Source organism: Aspergillus oryzae, chromosome 5 (genome assembly GCF_000184455.2).
Source record: "Aspergillus oryzae RIB40 DNA, chromosome 5".
Lineage (NCBI taxonomy): Eukaryota > Fungi > Ascomycota > Eurotiomycetes > Eurotiales > Aspergillaceae > Aspergillus > Aspergillus oryzae.
The window spans coordinates 552,000-570,140 of record NC_036439.1 but is presented as its reverse complement, the minus strand read 5'-3'; the positions used below and the strand labels follow the sequence as shown (position 1 = coordinate 570,140).

At 47.1% G+C, this 18,141-nt stretch overlaps 2 protein-coding genes across 2 annotated transcripts; one reads left to right on the top strand and one right to left on the bottom strand.

The window, feature by feature from the left end:
• Positions 1-479: 479 nt before the first annotated feature.
• Positions 480-1,982, top strand: erg1 (squalene monooxygenase erg1; the record flags this gene model as incomplete). Its single annotated transcript, XM_001823440.3, has 2 exons — positions 480-1,653; positions 1,714-1,982. The coding sequence occupies 2 exons, from the start codon at positions 480-482 to the stop codon at positions 1,980-1,982; spliced, it is 1,443 nt and encodes a 480-aa protein (XP_001823492.1).
• Positions 1,983-5,869: 3,887 nt separating this feature from the next.
• On the bottom strand, positions 5,870-7,646 carry AO090701000686 (PAP/25A associated domain family; the record flags this gene model as incomplete). The annotated part of the gene is made up of 5 exons (XM_023237195.1): positions 5,870-6,093; positions 6,210-6,890; positions 6,965-7,183; positions 7,241-7,312; positions 7,361-7,646. The coding sequence occupies 5 exons, from the start codon at positions 7,644-7,646 to the stop codon at positions 5,870-5,872; spliced, it is 1,482 nt and encodes a 493-aa protein (XP_023092246.1).
• Between the last annotated feature and the right edge of the window lie 10,495 nt (positions 7,647-18,141).

Sequence of the window (18,141 nt, the reverse complement as noted above, 5' to 3'; positions counted from 1 at the left end):
TCTTTTTTCTATTATTTTCTATCTTTATAGAATTGTATATATAGAGTTGCTTCACCGAGATGTACACTAGCGATATGGAACTATTTCCCAAGCCGACTTCTAGCCCTGCGTGTCACATGTCAGGAACCAATCAAGAAGGGCGAAATGAATATTATCATGTAGTAATAAGAACCAGGATGAGCGCTATCTTCACGAAGATCGTACGGTCTCTCGTACTTTAGGGGCAGCGGAGTTCTAGGGCGGAAAATCTTTCACATGTCACGCCACTACACCGATATCACGGGTCCTTCGTTGCCTGAACTTTTTCAGCGTCTTTTCCCCCTTACTTACACTTACTTTCCTTCACTCTTATTCCCTCTCTCTCTCCCCCGGCCAATTGTCCCTCGAATCTTCTTTCCCACTCCGAAGAAGGAATATGCTCTGCCGTTCCCGTTAATTTTGCCCTATTCGCTGACCTCCCTCGACCTCTCCCCCGCACAATGGCCACCGCCGTCCCTAACGGCCATGCTAATGCGACCCAGTCCGCCGATACGGCCGAAGAACGCAGACGAGTCCACCACGATGCCGACGTTGTGATCGTGGGCGCAGGAGTGCTAGGATGTGCGCTTGCAGTTACACTGGGAAAACAGGGCCGGAGCGTCCTACTGCTAGAAGCCTCGATGAAGGAGCCGGATCGCATCGTCGGCGAGCTATTGCAGCCCGGTGGTGTCCAGGCCCTGGAGCGGTTAGGCCTAGCAGAGTGTCTGGAGGGGATCGATTCAATCCCCTCTTACGGTTTCTATGTGTCTTATTTTGACAAAGCCGTGACTATGCCTTACCCTAAGGAGACCCCGTCGTCGCTGCCTCCGCGCGGCCGCTCCTTTCACCACGGACGGTTTATCATGAAGCTACGGGAAGCAGCTTTGGCCTGCCCCAATGTTACCGTTGTGGAGACCAAGGCGACGGACCTGATCACTTGCTCTCATACCAAGCAGGTTCTTGGTGTGGAGTGCCAAACCAAGGGAAAAAAGGATTGTTATTTCGGACACCTCACCGTCGTCGCCGACGGCTACGCCTCCAAGTTCCGAAAACAATACCACACCAATACTCCAACGGTCAAGTCCCGGTTCTGGGCTCTCGAGCTAATTGACACGAAACTTCCTGCACCTAACCACGGACACGTCCTCTTAAGTGCAAATCCCCCGATCCTCCTGTACCAGATTGGCACCCACGAGACCCGTATCTTGGTCGACATCCCAGAGAACCTCCCATCTGCGTCAGTCAAGAATGGTGGTGTCAAGAATCACCTATGGAACGTGACCCTACCATCTCTGCCCGAGTCTGTCCAGCCAGCCTTTCGCGCCGCGCTGGAAAAGGGCCCGTTGAGGTCTATGCCGAACTCATTCCTTCCCGCCGCCCAGAACAAAACTCCGGGGCTTGTAATACTGGGCGATGCGCTGAACATGCGGCATCCGTTGACCGGTGGCGGCATGACTGTGGCTTTCAATGATGTACTTGTGTTCCGGGATCTGTTGAGTCCCGAAAAGGTTCCCGATTTTGCAGACACCGAAAGGGTGTTGAAGCAGCTGAAGTCCTTCCACTGGAAGCGAAAAAACGGATCCTCTGTCATCAATATATTGGCCATGGCGTTGTACGCCCTTTTCTCTGCGAATGGTTTGTTCCCTTGCTCGTATACCGCACCTTTGTCCAGTCAGCCACTAACGTAACGCTTAGATGAAAACCTCCGCGTCCTCCAGCGAGGCTGCTTCCACTACTTCGATATGGGCATGTACTCCGAGCCAATGGGTCTTTTGGGCGGCCTTATCAAAAAGCCCTTTGTACTATTCTACCATTTCTTCACTGTCGCATTCATCTCTCTTTGGGTGCTTCTCCGAGAGGCCCCTCTATACCAACTTCCCTGGTCACTAATCAGATGCGTGACGGTATTCTGGACAGCCTGTGTTGTTATATTCCCCTACATGCTTATTGAAGCATTCTGCTAGTATTGCTAAACCTTTATATTCCTTTTCTTTCCCTTCTCTTATGTTTTCGGAGCGAAACGATCTCTTCTCGTCCAAATTTTCATGGCTTGGTGTATGATACGAGTTTTACTACGCTTACTTTCTCACGCTGTAATAATACTTTCCCTTCTTTTTTTTTGACTAGACCGCTTATGATCATCTGCTTTTATTGAGCTATTTACCTTCCCACGGCCAATCAGAGACATACCAGAGCATGTACATATATATACAAAATATACAATTAATATATATTGATCACATGAAATCCGAATCCGAATGACCCTATAAATAAATAGAACCCCCAAAAGCAAGACCAACCGATAATGAAATCCAGGGCAATATCAAACCAAAATCACGGTTACATTAGTACCCCTAGATACTTACCAGGATCATCCTTAGTGGCACGCATGTGACAATATCTACCAAAGCACAGTCAGTACCCATAGAAAGCTCACAGAAGAGTCTCGATAGAACAGTCCACTCTGGCCCAGGACAAGAACAGGGATATCCATTTCGGTTCTCTTACCTTCTGATTTCAATCATAGATGGGGCTCGCTATCTCACTCCCCGGCATGTAATTGTAATCAATGCCGAATATAATTCAGGATCTACTTCGTTAACCAACTAACTTAACTATGTATGACGCTGACATAATAGGTCTGGACCTCTGGTCGATGGTCTGGAATGTCATGTCACATGTTAACTCGTACTGTAGGGTATGTACACATGGATGTATGTAGATCCGAATAGTTGAGTTAGTTAAAACTTCAGTCCTGGATTGCTCCCTCCTTTTGGCTATGTACCTTTGCTGGATATTTTCTCTTGTAGATGATCCGGGGAATTCCACAATTCTATAAGCATGTAAGTATGCTCGTATTTTTGAATCCAAACAAGGAATAATGAGAATATATGGACATGACTCACGCAGACTCACATTCCAAAGAAAAGTTTGCAGACCTTGCATGCAGGTATGAAGTGTACGACATGCTTTACATACATCTGACTGATCATAGGCAAGGTTCATTATCCTTTTTGGGATATATTGAACGAGCGTCAAGCTTTTGCTTGGGGAGGGTTATTGAAATAGTCACCTATAAATGTATCAATAATGGAGGCAAAAGCGATGTCACTATTAATCCGACCTGTCATGTCAGTAATATCTACGCGGTGGATGAATCTCTCTTATCAATTCTGGACTATTTTATTTTTATTTGCACCTATTCATGGGACCATCTTGTACCGGACATTTTCTCATTTTTATCATTTTTCTCTTTATGTAAATTCCAACCTCTACATTGAACCGGCGCCCAATCCAGACTGGACTCGATCGACATGATATGTAACAAAAACAGGGACAAATTATCTCTCTCTCTCTCTCAAAAAAAGAGAAAACGCAAAATATAACACAGAAACAATGACCCACTCGCCTGGCACCCTGCTATGATGGTATATTGACAATGATAATGATGATGATCATGCCGTTTGGATATAATCTGGAACAAACAAAGGAAACAAGGAAAAGAAAATAAACATAGCCAGCAATGGGTAGAAACGAAATCGGTCACTCAATCAATCCGTAACATCGAAATCAAAGGTGGATGTTTGTATGTATAGTAAACTCGTTTAGTTTTGCTCGCTCTTGCTGTTCTCCCCTTTTTGTCTACCGCAATCCTGAGTTCGAGTTGAACAACCTCTGTATATCCTGCTGTTGGTGAATGCCTCGGTGGCGACGCCTTTTCCTTGTCAGGAGTTCGTCGCAGCAGAAGTGTGCGCCAACAAAAGTCTGAAAAGATGATAACCTGTGCAGCGCGGCCAGAGGTAACCCTGAATCAACTCGAAGCTCAATGGCTTCCCAAGGAGACGAATCAAGCTCCAAAGGAACAGCCAAAGTCAAGAGCCATGTATCGAACGAGGATATAAAATCAGCGAACAGATATCATATGCAATTATGCAAATCACGCAAATAACCCGCGAACCAATTGTAACCCAGCCAGACCATTCGACTGCCAAGTTCCGTTATTTGACCCTGCAAACGCCAATATTCAACATGAAAAGAACAAAGGGAAGACATAGACATAGACACAAGAATAAGAAAAAGTCATATACCTGCCATTCAAAAGCAAAAAGAATCAGTTCAACCGAAATTATGTCATTTTCGAAGAGGGTATTGCCTCATTTTATACAGCGTCATAGGGTCCAGTTCAAGAGGTTTGAACTCCTTTTGACGATAACTTTGGGGTAACGTTCGATAATAAACCGAACGTCTCGATAGTTTGCTGCAACAAACTGTAAAAGTGCTATACAATAGCACGATCTGCTGGTATAATCGCCTAATGAAAGGTTGCTCTAGCAAACTCACGGTGAAGTTGAGATGCCGCGAACTCCAACAAGCAATCTTGGGTCCGCTCACTGCAACGACATGTGACTCATTCTAGACATTCGTAATTCATGCTACTCGGTGCAAATCCAGTCAAAAATGCAGACGATCTCATCAGGGCCTTCATCCGCCTTTCCTCAGAGATTCATCGGCAGGAAGGGGCTCAGCACCGCCATGGAAACCGTGGCGGCTTTCCGCATTCGACCTAGCATTTTTCTTCTGCTTCTTTTTGGTTGTCTGCCAGCCACTACTTGTGTGGTTGCCATGGGAGTCGTGCGTCGTCGAGCCAGCGCCATTCGTTCGTCGTGGGTGGCCGCCATTCCGTTCTTTGTCGCCTGGTCCACCAGTGGGGTGCGATGTGTCGGAACGGTTCTTTGGTTTGGACTTATGAGAGTTTCCATTGACCTTCTCCGGAACATCAACGCCATTGGTTCTGCGTTTCCCATTCGACGCACCCTGAAGCTCCGGTCCGGACATCACCTTCTCTGCGGTCGTATGTCTCAGACGAGAAGAGTCCTTCTCCGATGTTTCCTGGTGAGAAAATGCCGCCTTGTGCTTTTCTGGGCCAAGCTTCGACGGCGGCTCTGCCATTTTCTCACTGTTCGAGAGATGTAAGCTTTGTAGACGGCTTGACAGCAGACTGGGCTTCCCACCGTGTCCGTTGGTCAAAGCGTCGGCTGGCTTCCGAGTATCGATTCCTTGTCGGCCGAAGTACGGAGTTTGGTCGGTTTCCACCGAACTAGTATCTTGATAATCTTGAGAGAACGAATCGGAGACACTGGCGGGAGTATCAGTATTGTGATCATCCGAAGTCGACGTGCAATGGCTCATGGCACCATAAGGGTCATAGTTCTCGGCAGAGGGAGCAGTATTGCGCGGTTCACTTAGAGGCACCGACCCGTCGACAATTAGGGGACCGCCCGATGCCATGGGTCGTGCCGTTGCCCGCTGATGCGTTGACCCAGCCTTAGAGGCCTGCGTAGATCCGTTGTCCGGGGACGAAGCGAATGCGTCCTGGGGGCCGAAAGTGGACAGATACTCTTGAGGGTTGGCAACGAAGGGCATGATACCGCCGTTCGGTAATGCTAAGCCTACCGGTGTTTGCAATGGAGACAACATGGCATTTTGATGGTATGTCTGCAATTGTGGTGAGGTGGCGAGGTAGTAGCCCATATACTCCGTTGGCCGACTTTCATCCAAGTAGGGGGAGCGGGACACATTAGGCATACTACTAGGCATGAAGTTGTTGTCTTCTTCGTTCGGCGCGCCATCAGGGGACACGGGCGTATTGCGCTGCTTTGAACCTTGTGGGGGATCTTGCGTCATGGAGTATATTGGGGCAAAGCTCGGAAGAGAGTGAACCGACCGCGCGGGCTGCGACTGCGCTCTGAGCGATCCGCCTGGGGAGCCGTTTGCAACCGACGACCGACGTGGATTGCGCCGAAGCTCTGGCATAGCGGTTGGCGCCGATGGCGATGGTGGATTAGTCGTGCTACTGCCTTGCAAGCCCGTGATCGCAACCGGAAGGTAAGGGGTGCCATAGTAGACATGCTGGCGGAGCTGCGTTCCGTGGGGAGCGTGGTTCGCTGTTCCGGACCTTGAGCGAGAGTTGTCGTCGCCGGTTGACTCCTGCTGTTGAGGCATCGGAAACTGTATGAATGGCTGACGGATAAGCACAGGTGGTGGTCTCCCGGTGAGAAGCGCTTGATTTTGTAGCTGTAACCGGAGTTCCTGCTCCTGGGCTTGGAGGATCTGAATCTGCTGGTAGAGATGGTCATGAAGAAGATATTGAGCTTGCTGCGCTTGCAGAGATAGTTCCGATGCACTCATACCGTTGCTGGCTTGGCGGAAGTTATTGGACTTATGCGGCGTATTTGAAGACCGACGGCTGCCATTATGACCACCACGAGGGTATTGGTGCGAATTTCGCCCACCACGGCCACCACCACGACCGCCCCGGGAAGACGGAGGCGCTGTGAGAACAGGCCGCGGTTGAGGAGGAGGCCGCTCCCACGATCGCTCTTCCTCGGGAGGATACTCGTATTGCTCACAACAGAGCTCAAGATCTCCTTGTGATGCAGCCTTGAATGCTCTCCGTAATTCGAGATGTACGCCTCTGAAGGATGTATCATCTGCAGTGTTTCCCAAGTTTCTCGACGTATTGAAAGGCTCCTCCACGCAGAGGCGATTATTCTGCAGTAAGTGCCACCCTTTGGCTTCCTTCGAGATCAGCTTACCCTCTCGAACAGATACAACATACTTTTCGTAGTCGAGCTCGTGGCCATAATATTTAAAAAACTGAAAAAATAGGTCGCCTAAGCTTTGCTTGTTTTTCCGTCCGTATCCAGTCAGATTGCCAAGGTCATCGTCAAATGAGCAGACCAATCCTTCGGGCGAAATCTTCTTCTCATGGGGTCGAGCCTGAAGACTGGGGAGAATCGGGGGGTTTCGAGTTTGGAGGAAGTTAATGATCAAGCATATCCATGTATAGGAGCTTAATGTGCCACCCAATCCTGAGACAAAACGTCAACACAAAGGACTTCAGGGGGGGGGATGCTGCCTTGACTCCCCCACAATTGAAACATACCGGCATCGCAGAGTATCCTCCGTTTCGTCCAATGTTTGATGATCATAGCCAACGGCCTCACACGCTCGTCTATCTCAACGTAGGTCCGAACCATACGCGTATTGTCCAATGCCAATGTGTTGTTCACGTTCATATCGCAGGCTAACTGTAATTCTGGATCCCAGATCTTCACGATGGGAACTTTCGCGTGGGATACACAAACGACCCGTTCCATGCCATCTGCCAAGGGTGTTAGCTGGGGATCGGGATTTGGAGGAATCAAGTGAGTTCACTTACGTCGTGCAAGAACCTCCGCTAACAGACAGACCTGCTCGAGCTCCTTATATGTCGTCGTTATACAGATGTCCACTGCGCCAAATTAGCCCACGAGCTGGCAACAACGCAACTTCTACATACCATCCGAGTCACTTGAACAGAGTTTATTCCCTGACGACCCAAAAACGTGGACCTTGATATCCCGACCAGGCCATTGTTCGTTGAATAGCCTTTCCAACTTGCGAACAAGTTGGCGTCGTCGATCGTCACTCTCCGCAGACGGCAGTAATCGATCATATACCTCCAACATATTGTCGGTGAGTCTTTTCTCTTCCTCCGGCTCCAACCGTTCCTTGAGACCCTCCCTCTCCTCCGGCAGCAAATCGGCACCCAGGCTATACGGTATCCTTCTCCGGAAGAACGCCATGGCGGTTTCATATTTACACCCGGAGAATGGTTTTCGTAAGGATGGCGGTAGGTGTGTGGACTCGGAATGGGTCGACCGAGGGGAAGTGCTTCCGTGCGGAGGGGAGGGGGATCGGGAGTGGAAGGAGAGGTTCCGCGCATGTTGATACGGCGTTGAAGGGAGGGAATTCGACTGCTGGGAATTCAATGGGGGCCTGGTAGGTGCCTCTGACGACGTGTCGGTGGACAAGTTCCACGGCATAGTCGAGGCCTTTTCCGACGCTATCGGTGACTTTCCACCTGGACCGGAAGCCAATTTAGCATTCCCATGGACGTCTGAGATCATATAGCGATTCCAACGTTGACTGACAACGTTGGCCTCCACGAAAGGGTAGAATCAAGTAATTCCGCCGTGATCTGAGGCCGAACAAACGCCGCGGTATGTCTACTCCGGTGTCCAGCTTTTTCTCCGTGCGGAATTGGTCTCTCGGTACCGAACGTACAAATTTGTGATTTTTCAACCAACGGATAATACCTTCGGACGAATAAAAGACTGGGAAAAAGGCGAGGCGAAACCCTGCGAGGGAGTGGTGCACGCAGGGGAGTCACTGCAGATACCGGCGGGCGATGGCGTAGCAGAATTGACCTGTGCTGCTGCTGCGGTCCGAGTAAAGCCCTTATATTTTTTTTTCACTGGCCGAGAGACGTCAAACAAAAAAGAAGAAAGGTAATGGCAAGTAAACGAAGAGTGAAATTTGAAGGATTCCAAGGCGAGGGTGAATAGAATGCCCGTCTCAGTGGCGACCGAAGAATGTCAGGGTGCTGATGGGATACTTTACGTTGTCGATCGCCAAACCAATAGATCGAACAGTGTTTTAAGGGGAGAGAGCGATACACTCTAACCGGGAAGGGCACACTTCAAAAACCACACAACTTCCGGGGGGAGGACGGGGGACAGGTTTTCAAAAATGAAAAAGAATCAGAAGGGGGAAAAAAGAGAAAAAAAAAAAGGAAAGAATCCAAACTTCTTTACTTTTTTTTCTCTCCTTATTTTCCCATGTAAGGACCAGCCTAAGATTGAGACCGAAAGGAAATGATATACGGGGTGGAATGGAAAGATTTGGGGGGGAACGAACTTGGAACTGGGAGTCGAAAGTTCGGCGGGAGGGCAGCACGCGGAGGGGGATCAATCACTTTCACTGTCAAGTCACTTTTTCCCACAGAGATGGTGAGCCTGAGCCAGGGGGCAGTCAATCAGCGTTCAGCGGTCATCCTTAGTCACTTCCACTGGTGCAGCTTTAGTGACCTGGGTGGGCACCGCCAAATCCACGGGGTTAATCCCGACCACGCTTCAGAATAATGATGGAAGCCACTAAAAATATAGTTCTTTTCGGAATCATAGTAAAAATACATTCTAAGACAAGTACCAGACCAACCACCCGTTACAGGAGACAGACATTGCTCTGTCTACAAGAAAGAATTTATAGAAACTGGAACTGTTCCGGTTTAATTCCAAGTGCATGCCTCGTTCCCCAAACCTTAATATGGAGAACTCCAGTTGTCATCCTAGTTTGATATCAGTACAATTATTCGGGACTGAGGGTATATCAATGAAGAGATATTGGCTTGATTAGGGCTTAAAAATCAGTCACATTTCGTTCCTCCTGTTGCTGCTAACCAACAGAGATATTTCTTTTTTTTCTTTTTGTTTTTTTTTTTTTACCAGTAAGGGCTTTCAACGTCTCAAGTATTATTGCTGGAATTACTATTACCACATACCACATCATTGGAGCCCACCCAGCTGGATGCCTGGGGCAGCTACCGGATGTCCACACCAGGAATGGAATCTATACTCTAACAGTCGTCCGACACCTTGGAAGGGAGTACTGTACAATGTCAGTGGGAATTTTAATTTAACAACAATCTAGTCGTGACGATGTAACCACCTCATCAAATGATCCAGTCTCCTTCAGCCACAATTAATATATTACTCCGTAATGTATATAGTAGTCCCCAAGAGGGGGATCCAGACTGGGTGCTCAATAGTACGATTTCTATTTGATTTAATCCAAAGAGACCTTCTCCAGTCTCTTCTGGCTTTCCTTTGTGTCCAGAAGAATTGCTAAAGTTACTGGACAGAAACACCTCGATGTATGTTGTTTCATTGTTTCTCTTGAGTCTCTCACCCCTGAGCCCCGCGTTTGTTCCAATTTCTCTTTGATCGGTTTTTGGGTCCTGTCGAGGGCTCTCAGTCTCCATCGGCGAATGGGCCGAATTTAATGCGAGAGTCCCGGCACGTGTGCCGGGCCTCCAATTGAAACATTAAGGAGCCGGCCCACTTTTGGCGGACAATCAAAACTTTCTTCCTGACAACGGGTGAACTGTTCTTGACTATATTGTCTAGTCTCGTCTCGCTTATGATTGTTTAAAGAGTTTAGTCGCTATGCTGCTGCCGTGGGAATTATCACAACCAGCAATGCTCAAAATTTTACTCAACTCGGTCAGGCGCATACCTCGGTCCCCGCCGAGTCGTCCTCAAAACGGATTATTATTCCGCTCCGCACACCTGCAGATGAAGAATGTTTTGTGTCTTAGACATATAATCCTGTATTTTTAGTTCCCAGCGCTGCATAAGATCGGCGTATAAGTACTCCTCTCTCGGCCTGCTCTGGCAAGGCAAGGAAGGATCCCCCCTCAGTTCTAAGTTTGGGCCGACGGCGCTGCCGGTCTTTCGAACACACTTTCCGAGCTGAATAAGGCGAGAAATCAGCGCTATTCAGCTTGCTCCTTCTTCTGCTTGTCAAAATCTAGATCATGACCAGGCACTGTTCACTTGTTGACCCATGGGTGACTACCAAAGTCTAACCCGGTCTGGGCGGTCATAGGAGTATGTCCTCAAAGAAAGACAAAGCGGGAACTAAGCCACCAGGGTGATAAGACGTTTCCCCAGGCTCCGTGCGTGGACGTGATGGGCTCGATTTGACCGGCCGAAGATAGACCTTGTTGGCGAGGGCTGCTTGTCATCTGTCACAAAAATATCAAATTGACTTCCTGGCTTTGAAAATCGGCATCTGTACAAGTCGGGCTATCGCGAAACAAATCAATGGCAGAAGCCGATAGTCAGTAATAGATCTGACCAACTCCAAGGTATCCGCTAGCGAGTACAACAGCCACGTCGACCTACAGTTCTCGCTCAATATGCATGTCAGGTAGTAGGCAGCTTGATGCATGTGCTCGCTAGTACCTTGGGTACGTCAGCATCCGTAGTAATACTGCATATTGCATGTCATCCAATAATAGCCGGATCAGCACAACAATAATGTTGGGATCTAACATGGAACCCTGAGTCTTCCGATAGGTCCGGTGTCCTACTATAAAGAGGGCAAACCCCTCGAGATTCATGAATTGGCTTTCCGCTAGTGGTCGTATAAGCAGGAAGTCCACCTTACCTCCAGGTACCTGTGACACTGCAGTAAACTCACGATGAGAATATGATTGGTGAACGTAGACCGTATTTTCAGGCTAAGTGCAGGGGGCCTGAGGACACATCTCCCTCCCACCTTTTAATATCCGAGTTCCTGGCTAAATACTGTTCTGCAGATCATGTGCTTAAGAAGAACTTGGGGTCATCGTCAATAAGAAAAGTATTAGGGACTGACATATTAAATAAGGTACTTGTTGAAGGGTGAATTCATATCTTATTCTCCATACATGATTTGGCAACACGCCTCAATATCCAAGAGTTGTCATATGTCACGCCTGACAAGTCCGGAGTATTAGCGAGGTGCGTTCGGACTTAGAATGAGAGTGACCAGTGGCTTATGTCTGCACATTAGGCCGCAGCGTAAGACTGCTTGATACGCATCACGGAAATCTAAAATCAAATAAGCGATGGACCAGGGAAACACAGTCCAAAGGCCTTGTTGCCAACAATCACCTGGCTCTCAGCCTTCCGCGTCAGATACGGCGCCACCCCCAGAAAATCCGTCGAGTCCATGCTCACTGGCATGTAATGTACCCACGAGACCAACCAATCAATATGCTATTTTTCGTATGTACAAGGTGTGTTTTAGAACAACCGAGTTGGAGCACAAGAGACGGTAGAAGCGACCGTTGAAACCACTTCCGTAGAAGTCGGGACTATATCGCGATTTGTAGCTTGCGCTGATATAACCTGCATACTGGGCCTCGATGTCAAAGCGGCTTGCTCTTCCTCGTATGCATCCTGACCACAATGGCCGATTGTTGAGATTCAGCTGAAGATAATTTCCGCCGTCGCGGAGCCTAAGGCATCCAATCTAACGTTGCTATTATATTCTTCAGAAGTCTTTTCATAAGAAAGATCTAGTATAGTAAAATCCATAGCTATAAGAGCGGACCAGTTTGATCTGTGGCATTGCACAAGATACGTCTGCTATATAGATTCCAGATATTATCTCTGTGCCATTTGAATAACAGACATAGACCATCTTATAGGAGAAAACGCCGTATACATATGTGTTGTACACCACATTTCTGTTCATGCAGGCCAATATTATCAATGAGTTAGATGTCAACGCTAGTCAGAAGTCAACGTTGCTAAGGCATTACTTCTTAAATGTAGTTCTGTCGTTCTCGCTTTTTATATCGTTTGAGGGCAATGCTCTCTCCGTATATTGACTTACCGTAAAGTTCGAGTATGGTGCTTTTATAAAAATCATCGTATTATAGGACAAACGATTTACAGTGTCTACACAGGATCGAGCATCAGCTAAATTACATATATGCGTCGTACTTTTCGCAGACATCTCAAGGAGAGAACGGTTATGTTCCATAACATATCCTGTGTATTGAGCTTCACCTCTGTTATTGATATATTTAAATCTCGCAAACAGTGTCATATGAGCGGTTATACAGACAACACGAGTTGTGTGTCTATAACAGCGAGCTCCACGCCACAGGCTAGTCAGCTTCCAGCCCATGCACATCCCTGATACCGTGCCCAGCAAGTTCTCTTACTGGTGCGTATCTTCTATTTCTCTTGAGTGGCTTCTAGCTGGTAGGGTGGTCTGGACTTCCTGAGTATACTCGCTGCTGCTTGCCCTTGGGCCGCACCGTCTCCTATCTACCTACTTTGAGGGGTTTGGTGTAGCTTCGAGCATCGTACAGGGATGTGGGCATGCTGAAACAGCTAGCCCTCTCGTCATCATACCAGTTTCTCCTTCCGCTGACCCCAGACAACAGGCTTCCGTAGGCTTTGCGTACAAGAGACATTCGCTCATGGTTAAGGCTTCTTGCTTAATACCTTGACTGACGGGATCTTCGGAAAGTCTATTGAAATGTATACATACACATCAGAAAGCAGGTCATAAGATGTAGCAAGTGCTCCGCCTTACACAAAGATCTGATAAGGGGTTTACGATGCGTCATGTTGCGCAGTGGCACAGTGTGCATCTGCTGAATCATTACCGGCAGAAATATCGTATACTTAAACGTAGTTCTAGCTATTATGATATTTATCAGAGTCCATTGAATTATTCAATGAATTAGGATCACTGACTGAAACCTATAGAGCGTTAGACCCGCTGATGACAGAAGTCACTTCGCCACCCATGAATACTAGGTTTCCCACCTCCCCGATAGGCAGTTATCAAGGCGCCATTTCGCATCTCCTTGAAAGTGGAATCCAACTACTTCAATCATTCCGTCGTAGTATTGAATTGAACCATACCCCGGGGGGTGAATCCGGTATGATGAATCTATAATCTCTCCGTTTGGTCGCTCCGAAAACCACCATTCCAGTAGGCGCTTTGGGTATTTGGGCTTTTGGCATACGCTACAGAAATGCGCACGTCAATATCAGAAGGAGAAATGGTAACAAGGAGATAGCACCGCCAAAGGTAAGCCGAACAGGTCCCACGCATGTTTCTTGGAGCTGCGAGTTCTTATCTGCAGCCTTTCACGTCCATATCCCTTTCCTTAATAGGTACACGATCTAGCATATGCTCTCTGTAACAGTAAAGCGTACCATTCTCATTGTTATGCCAGAGCGTCCGGTGCTTAATCTTAGGAACGGTCTATACCAGTTAGTAACTTGCCTCATTGTCGACTGCGGAATTCCTTGAAAAGGCCCACTTGCACAAGGTAATTATCTGTGAAGATATATCAGTTACTGGTACAATTTATCGCAATTAGTAGTTGAGGAATTGCCGTCATCCGATAAGGAGCCCCCATCTAGGCCGTTAGAATCCAGAATATCATCGACGATCTCAACTACATCAAGTGAATTAATCCCACGTGCGATTGCGCTAAGTGCCTACACCCAAAATTTCAGCCTCGAAAGTACTCATCAGGCAGGTCCGTAAGTACCTTTGCCACTGTCAAAGACATACTAATTCGGAGACGTAGAATCAGAAATATAGGGACTGCCATTGCCAGAGTATCGCAACAACGCGATCCTCGAGCTGGTGGGCTTTCACTACCGTTTCCGAAGTACGCAATCTCATAGATGACAGCCGCTTTGGGTCGTTTTCTCTCGATATTTCAAGAGGGTAGGATGGCTATGTGGGAGGAGGAGAAATGAGAAATAGACATTTTCCATTGGCGTCTGAGTGGGTGTGGTGCATATAAGAGCCGACGGCAAGACAGATAAATGACTAGTCTAGTCTTACACTGTCTAGAACTGTCTGCATTGTACTAGGTATAGATTCCTTCACTAGCTCAGGCCCAGAATTATATATGGAGGAACAAATGATTATCGTGCAATGGCTTGCTATGTTGCCAGGATCTCAGGCTCAGGTGGGACCGGAGACATGAAGATCAACCCTGCTCTAGCTTTTCAGAGACTACGGCTGTCTTGGCACAATGAAACGAACTTGATCTTATGGCTCATTTAGACAGGCTATGCCATTTTTTGGGTGACCGTTTCATCTCGGAAAGCGCGTGCCGACCCGCCCCGAACCGTGCACGGGGGCGAAGAGTCTGTTGATGGTTCAATAAATGCTGTGAGGAAGTCAGGCGCAGTGCACTCCATATTTATTAGTGCTAGAGGGCTTTGTTCTTCTCGATAGACCTCGGCAGTGAATGCAACCTTGGGATATAAGAGTAAGTCTGCAAGATACAGTATCGCGGCGGGTGCCGAAGTCATTTATAAGTAACAGACTGCTTATTCGTTGACGATCTACTCCGTAACTAGTTTGCAGATGGGCCAGATGATTGCAGCTGTAAGTCTCATTGCACTACCGCGGACTTAGCTGCTTATAAATGAATGTACCTCGGCACAGAGCTACCTTAAGAGCAATCTGACTATTCACAAAGAAGTTATACTTGTGTGTCCTGCAAGTAGTTATCCTTGTTTCAGTTGCTATACATCTGAAACATAGAGTAGCCCTACGCCTGAGCTCCTAGCTTATAACTTTGGTCTTATTCCCGTTCTTAGCGACTCGCTCCTAACTGATCTAGATAATAGCACCAATCTGCAGGCTGTAGCACGGCTGCTTAGGTTTGTTTATACTTATACACAGACATTAAAAGAAACCACTGCAGTCCGCCACTAAACCAATATAAGTTAGAACTAACCAGACTGATCAAGAGTACGTATGCGCGACTCGTGAAAATGGGCTAGGTCCGGTATGGAAAGACATGCAACGTCGGTGAGCTCTAGTTGTCTAAGCTATGATGATAGCTCTATAGGTATGACAACTTCCTATCTAAGGAAGCATCTAAGCGGACCTGGGAAATTAGGTTGTGTACAGATAGTATTTTATGAGAAAATGTGATTAGATCGCACTAATACTGTGACGAGACATTGGCTTTCAGTCACAGACATTTAACATGCACAATGGGATTGTTTCAAATTGACGTAAGACCCTACCTAACCACTAAAGGAAGAAGAGCTTGGCGAGTGCAAAACCCGTATAGCGGCCTTCTCACGTGTGGGAGCCGTCAAAGCGGCGATTTCACCCATCCGTAAGCAAGAATATATTTACCTACGGAGTAGACTTAGGAGACCCCTTAATATAGTAGGCAAGCAAACATACCCGGGCAGATATCATATACTGGTAGAGATCATTGCTGCTAGTCATAGAACACAGGCAAATACTCACCTTTTATACAATAAGCACCGGTAGATTTCAGACTAGACATGCTCAAGCTTTCAAAGAGTCTCAGACAATTGAAGTCGAAAACCGACTGAGATGCGGCCCGCCAAGAGACGCGCGCTAAACCCAAAGTAGCGTACGCTGGAGTTCTAAATTAATCACCACGAGGAATGTGGAAGTCAATTTGGGTTTCCATCACTAATTATGTTCGCTATCAATAGAAATATGAATAAACTATGCCCACTACGACGTAGTACTTGTACGACCTTGAGGGGTGGGTGGTACCCCCTTACGGTACAGTACGGTATTCTGGTCCCGATTATACCCAATCTATGCTAAGGAGTCCAAAAGTTAATATTGACCCTGAGTATAGAAATGCCTCAATTCCCCCCACGAGGTAGAAGAGGTTTATCAGTGTGATGAAACCACCAAATAACCTTGTCTAGCAGTTACAAGTTACAATTGTCACATTGTCACTGAGACAAGGCGAGAATATTGTTGGTCACAATGTCTTTCGAATCTGAATCAGATTCACAAAAGATAAAACTTTGATAGGAGTCCTTTGTTAGTACTTCGGAGAAGTACCTCGAGAGGTGGGACGGTCTCTATCAAAAAAGGTTGACGGGCCGCGCTAAGAAACAAAACAGAATATTACATCCAAGAATAATCTCCGGTTCCCGGCTAACCCTCAGACAGCCCATACGCCATTGTGCAGCAGCTTCTCTTGGATGATGCCTTTCCATAGGACTGCTGAGCCGGAGGATGATTTCATCGATTTCAAATTAGGCATATCAGCAGACTCATGGAATCATAATCCTCCTTAATATTTAGGACTTACCTTTGCGGATGTCTAGGGTAACTTTTTATCTTTGTCACTTCTCCTGTATGGTATCTTAACTCGGTACAGTAACTGTACTGATCAATACGGAGTTTTGAGGGATCCCTACAAGTGGAACGCGAATATTTACCTTACAAATACGATCGTGAGATATGAGGAACTATAGAGGGTGTCCTAGTACTTCAGGGTAGTTCTACCTACAATGAAGCAGTACTTAGTGACTGTAAGCCAAACCTAGTATGAATTACTTTCCCTTTCCCGGAGTAGAGGGAGGAGGAAAGCAGGTGACTAGACGGGTTAAGGAGAGATGGTGAGTGCTCACAGTAATAATTACCAGAAAAAAAAATGGGGACCGGGAAGAAGCGATTCAACAAGCCGAGTCTCCGTCACCAACCAGAACAAGCCAAACCCATCCGATGCCCACCCTACTCTTTTTATTGTTAATAATAATTTTGTGGTTCTCGGGACTGGTGGATTGATTGTGTGTTGTGGTGTGGACGAGAAAGTGTGTTTGTGTGTGCTTCTCTCCCAAGGTGTGTGGTAATTTTCTTCCTATCTGCTTTTCAATTTTCAATTTTTTTTATTTTATTTCCTTTTTCAAAGAGTGATACTTATTTTTCCTTTTCGAGTCTGGAGCGTGCCCAACTCAGTAATACTGTACAGTAATTCGAAAAAACAATCTCTATCTTTTTCTTATCCCCCGGTCAAGAAAAAAAAAGAGAGAACGAAATAATCACGCTTTTTCGATTCTTTCCTTTTCTCCCCCTCTTTCTTGTCCCCTCACGGCCCCAGTCCAGTCCAGTCCAGTTCAAGTCCAAGTTTCTCTCTTTGGCTTGTCGCACCTGCTCTGTTACCCGACCACTTCCTCCTTCACCTTCTCTTGTCTTCCCTCCCTCTTACCCTCCCCTCCCCCCGGTCTCCTCCTCTTCCCTTTTCACACCTTCTCTGTCCCTTTGATTTCCCCACGCCAGACTCTTTGTCTGCCGTGCCTCTAGGGTGAGAAGTCGTTGTCTACTACTACCCTTCTGCCTCGTTCACTCGTGGTAGAGCCGTCCGGATTTTTTGTTGGGAGGACAATCACTCCTTTTTTTGTAAGTCCACTCCCCTACCGAACAACGCATTTGCATTTTGGGCTGCGCATGTCAACCTCCCAGAAGGTTTTAAAAAAGAAAAGAAGAGAGAAAAAAAAAGACACCTTTTCTACTTGAAAACAGACGCTACTCTTTCCCCTGGTTTGATTGCAGTCGGTGTGTCCCAAATGATTCCGCCTGTGTTCGCTGTCGGTCGAGAGAAGCCAAGAAATCATAAAAAAAAAGTTTCTGATACGGAGTGCTTGAAGAAACATTCCGCATCCTAAAATCAGTCCGACCAATGTCATCGTTGGTCGCCGTGCGCCTTCTCTCTCTATCGCTCGTACACCTGGTTTATCTATTTGGAACCTCCGCTTCAATCCGCGATATCTTGTCATTCAATTACATGTTGTCTCAATCTGGTCCGGGAGCTTACGCTTACCCTCACTTCACAACAGTCTCCCCTGACCATCTCCGAGCGGATCATCAATTTTCGCCGCCTCCGTTCCGTTGCGATTCTTGCCGGTGAAT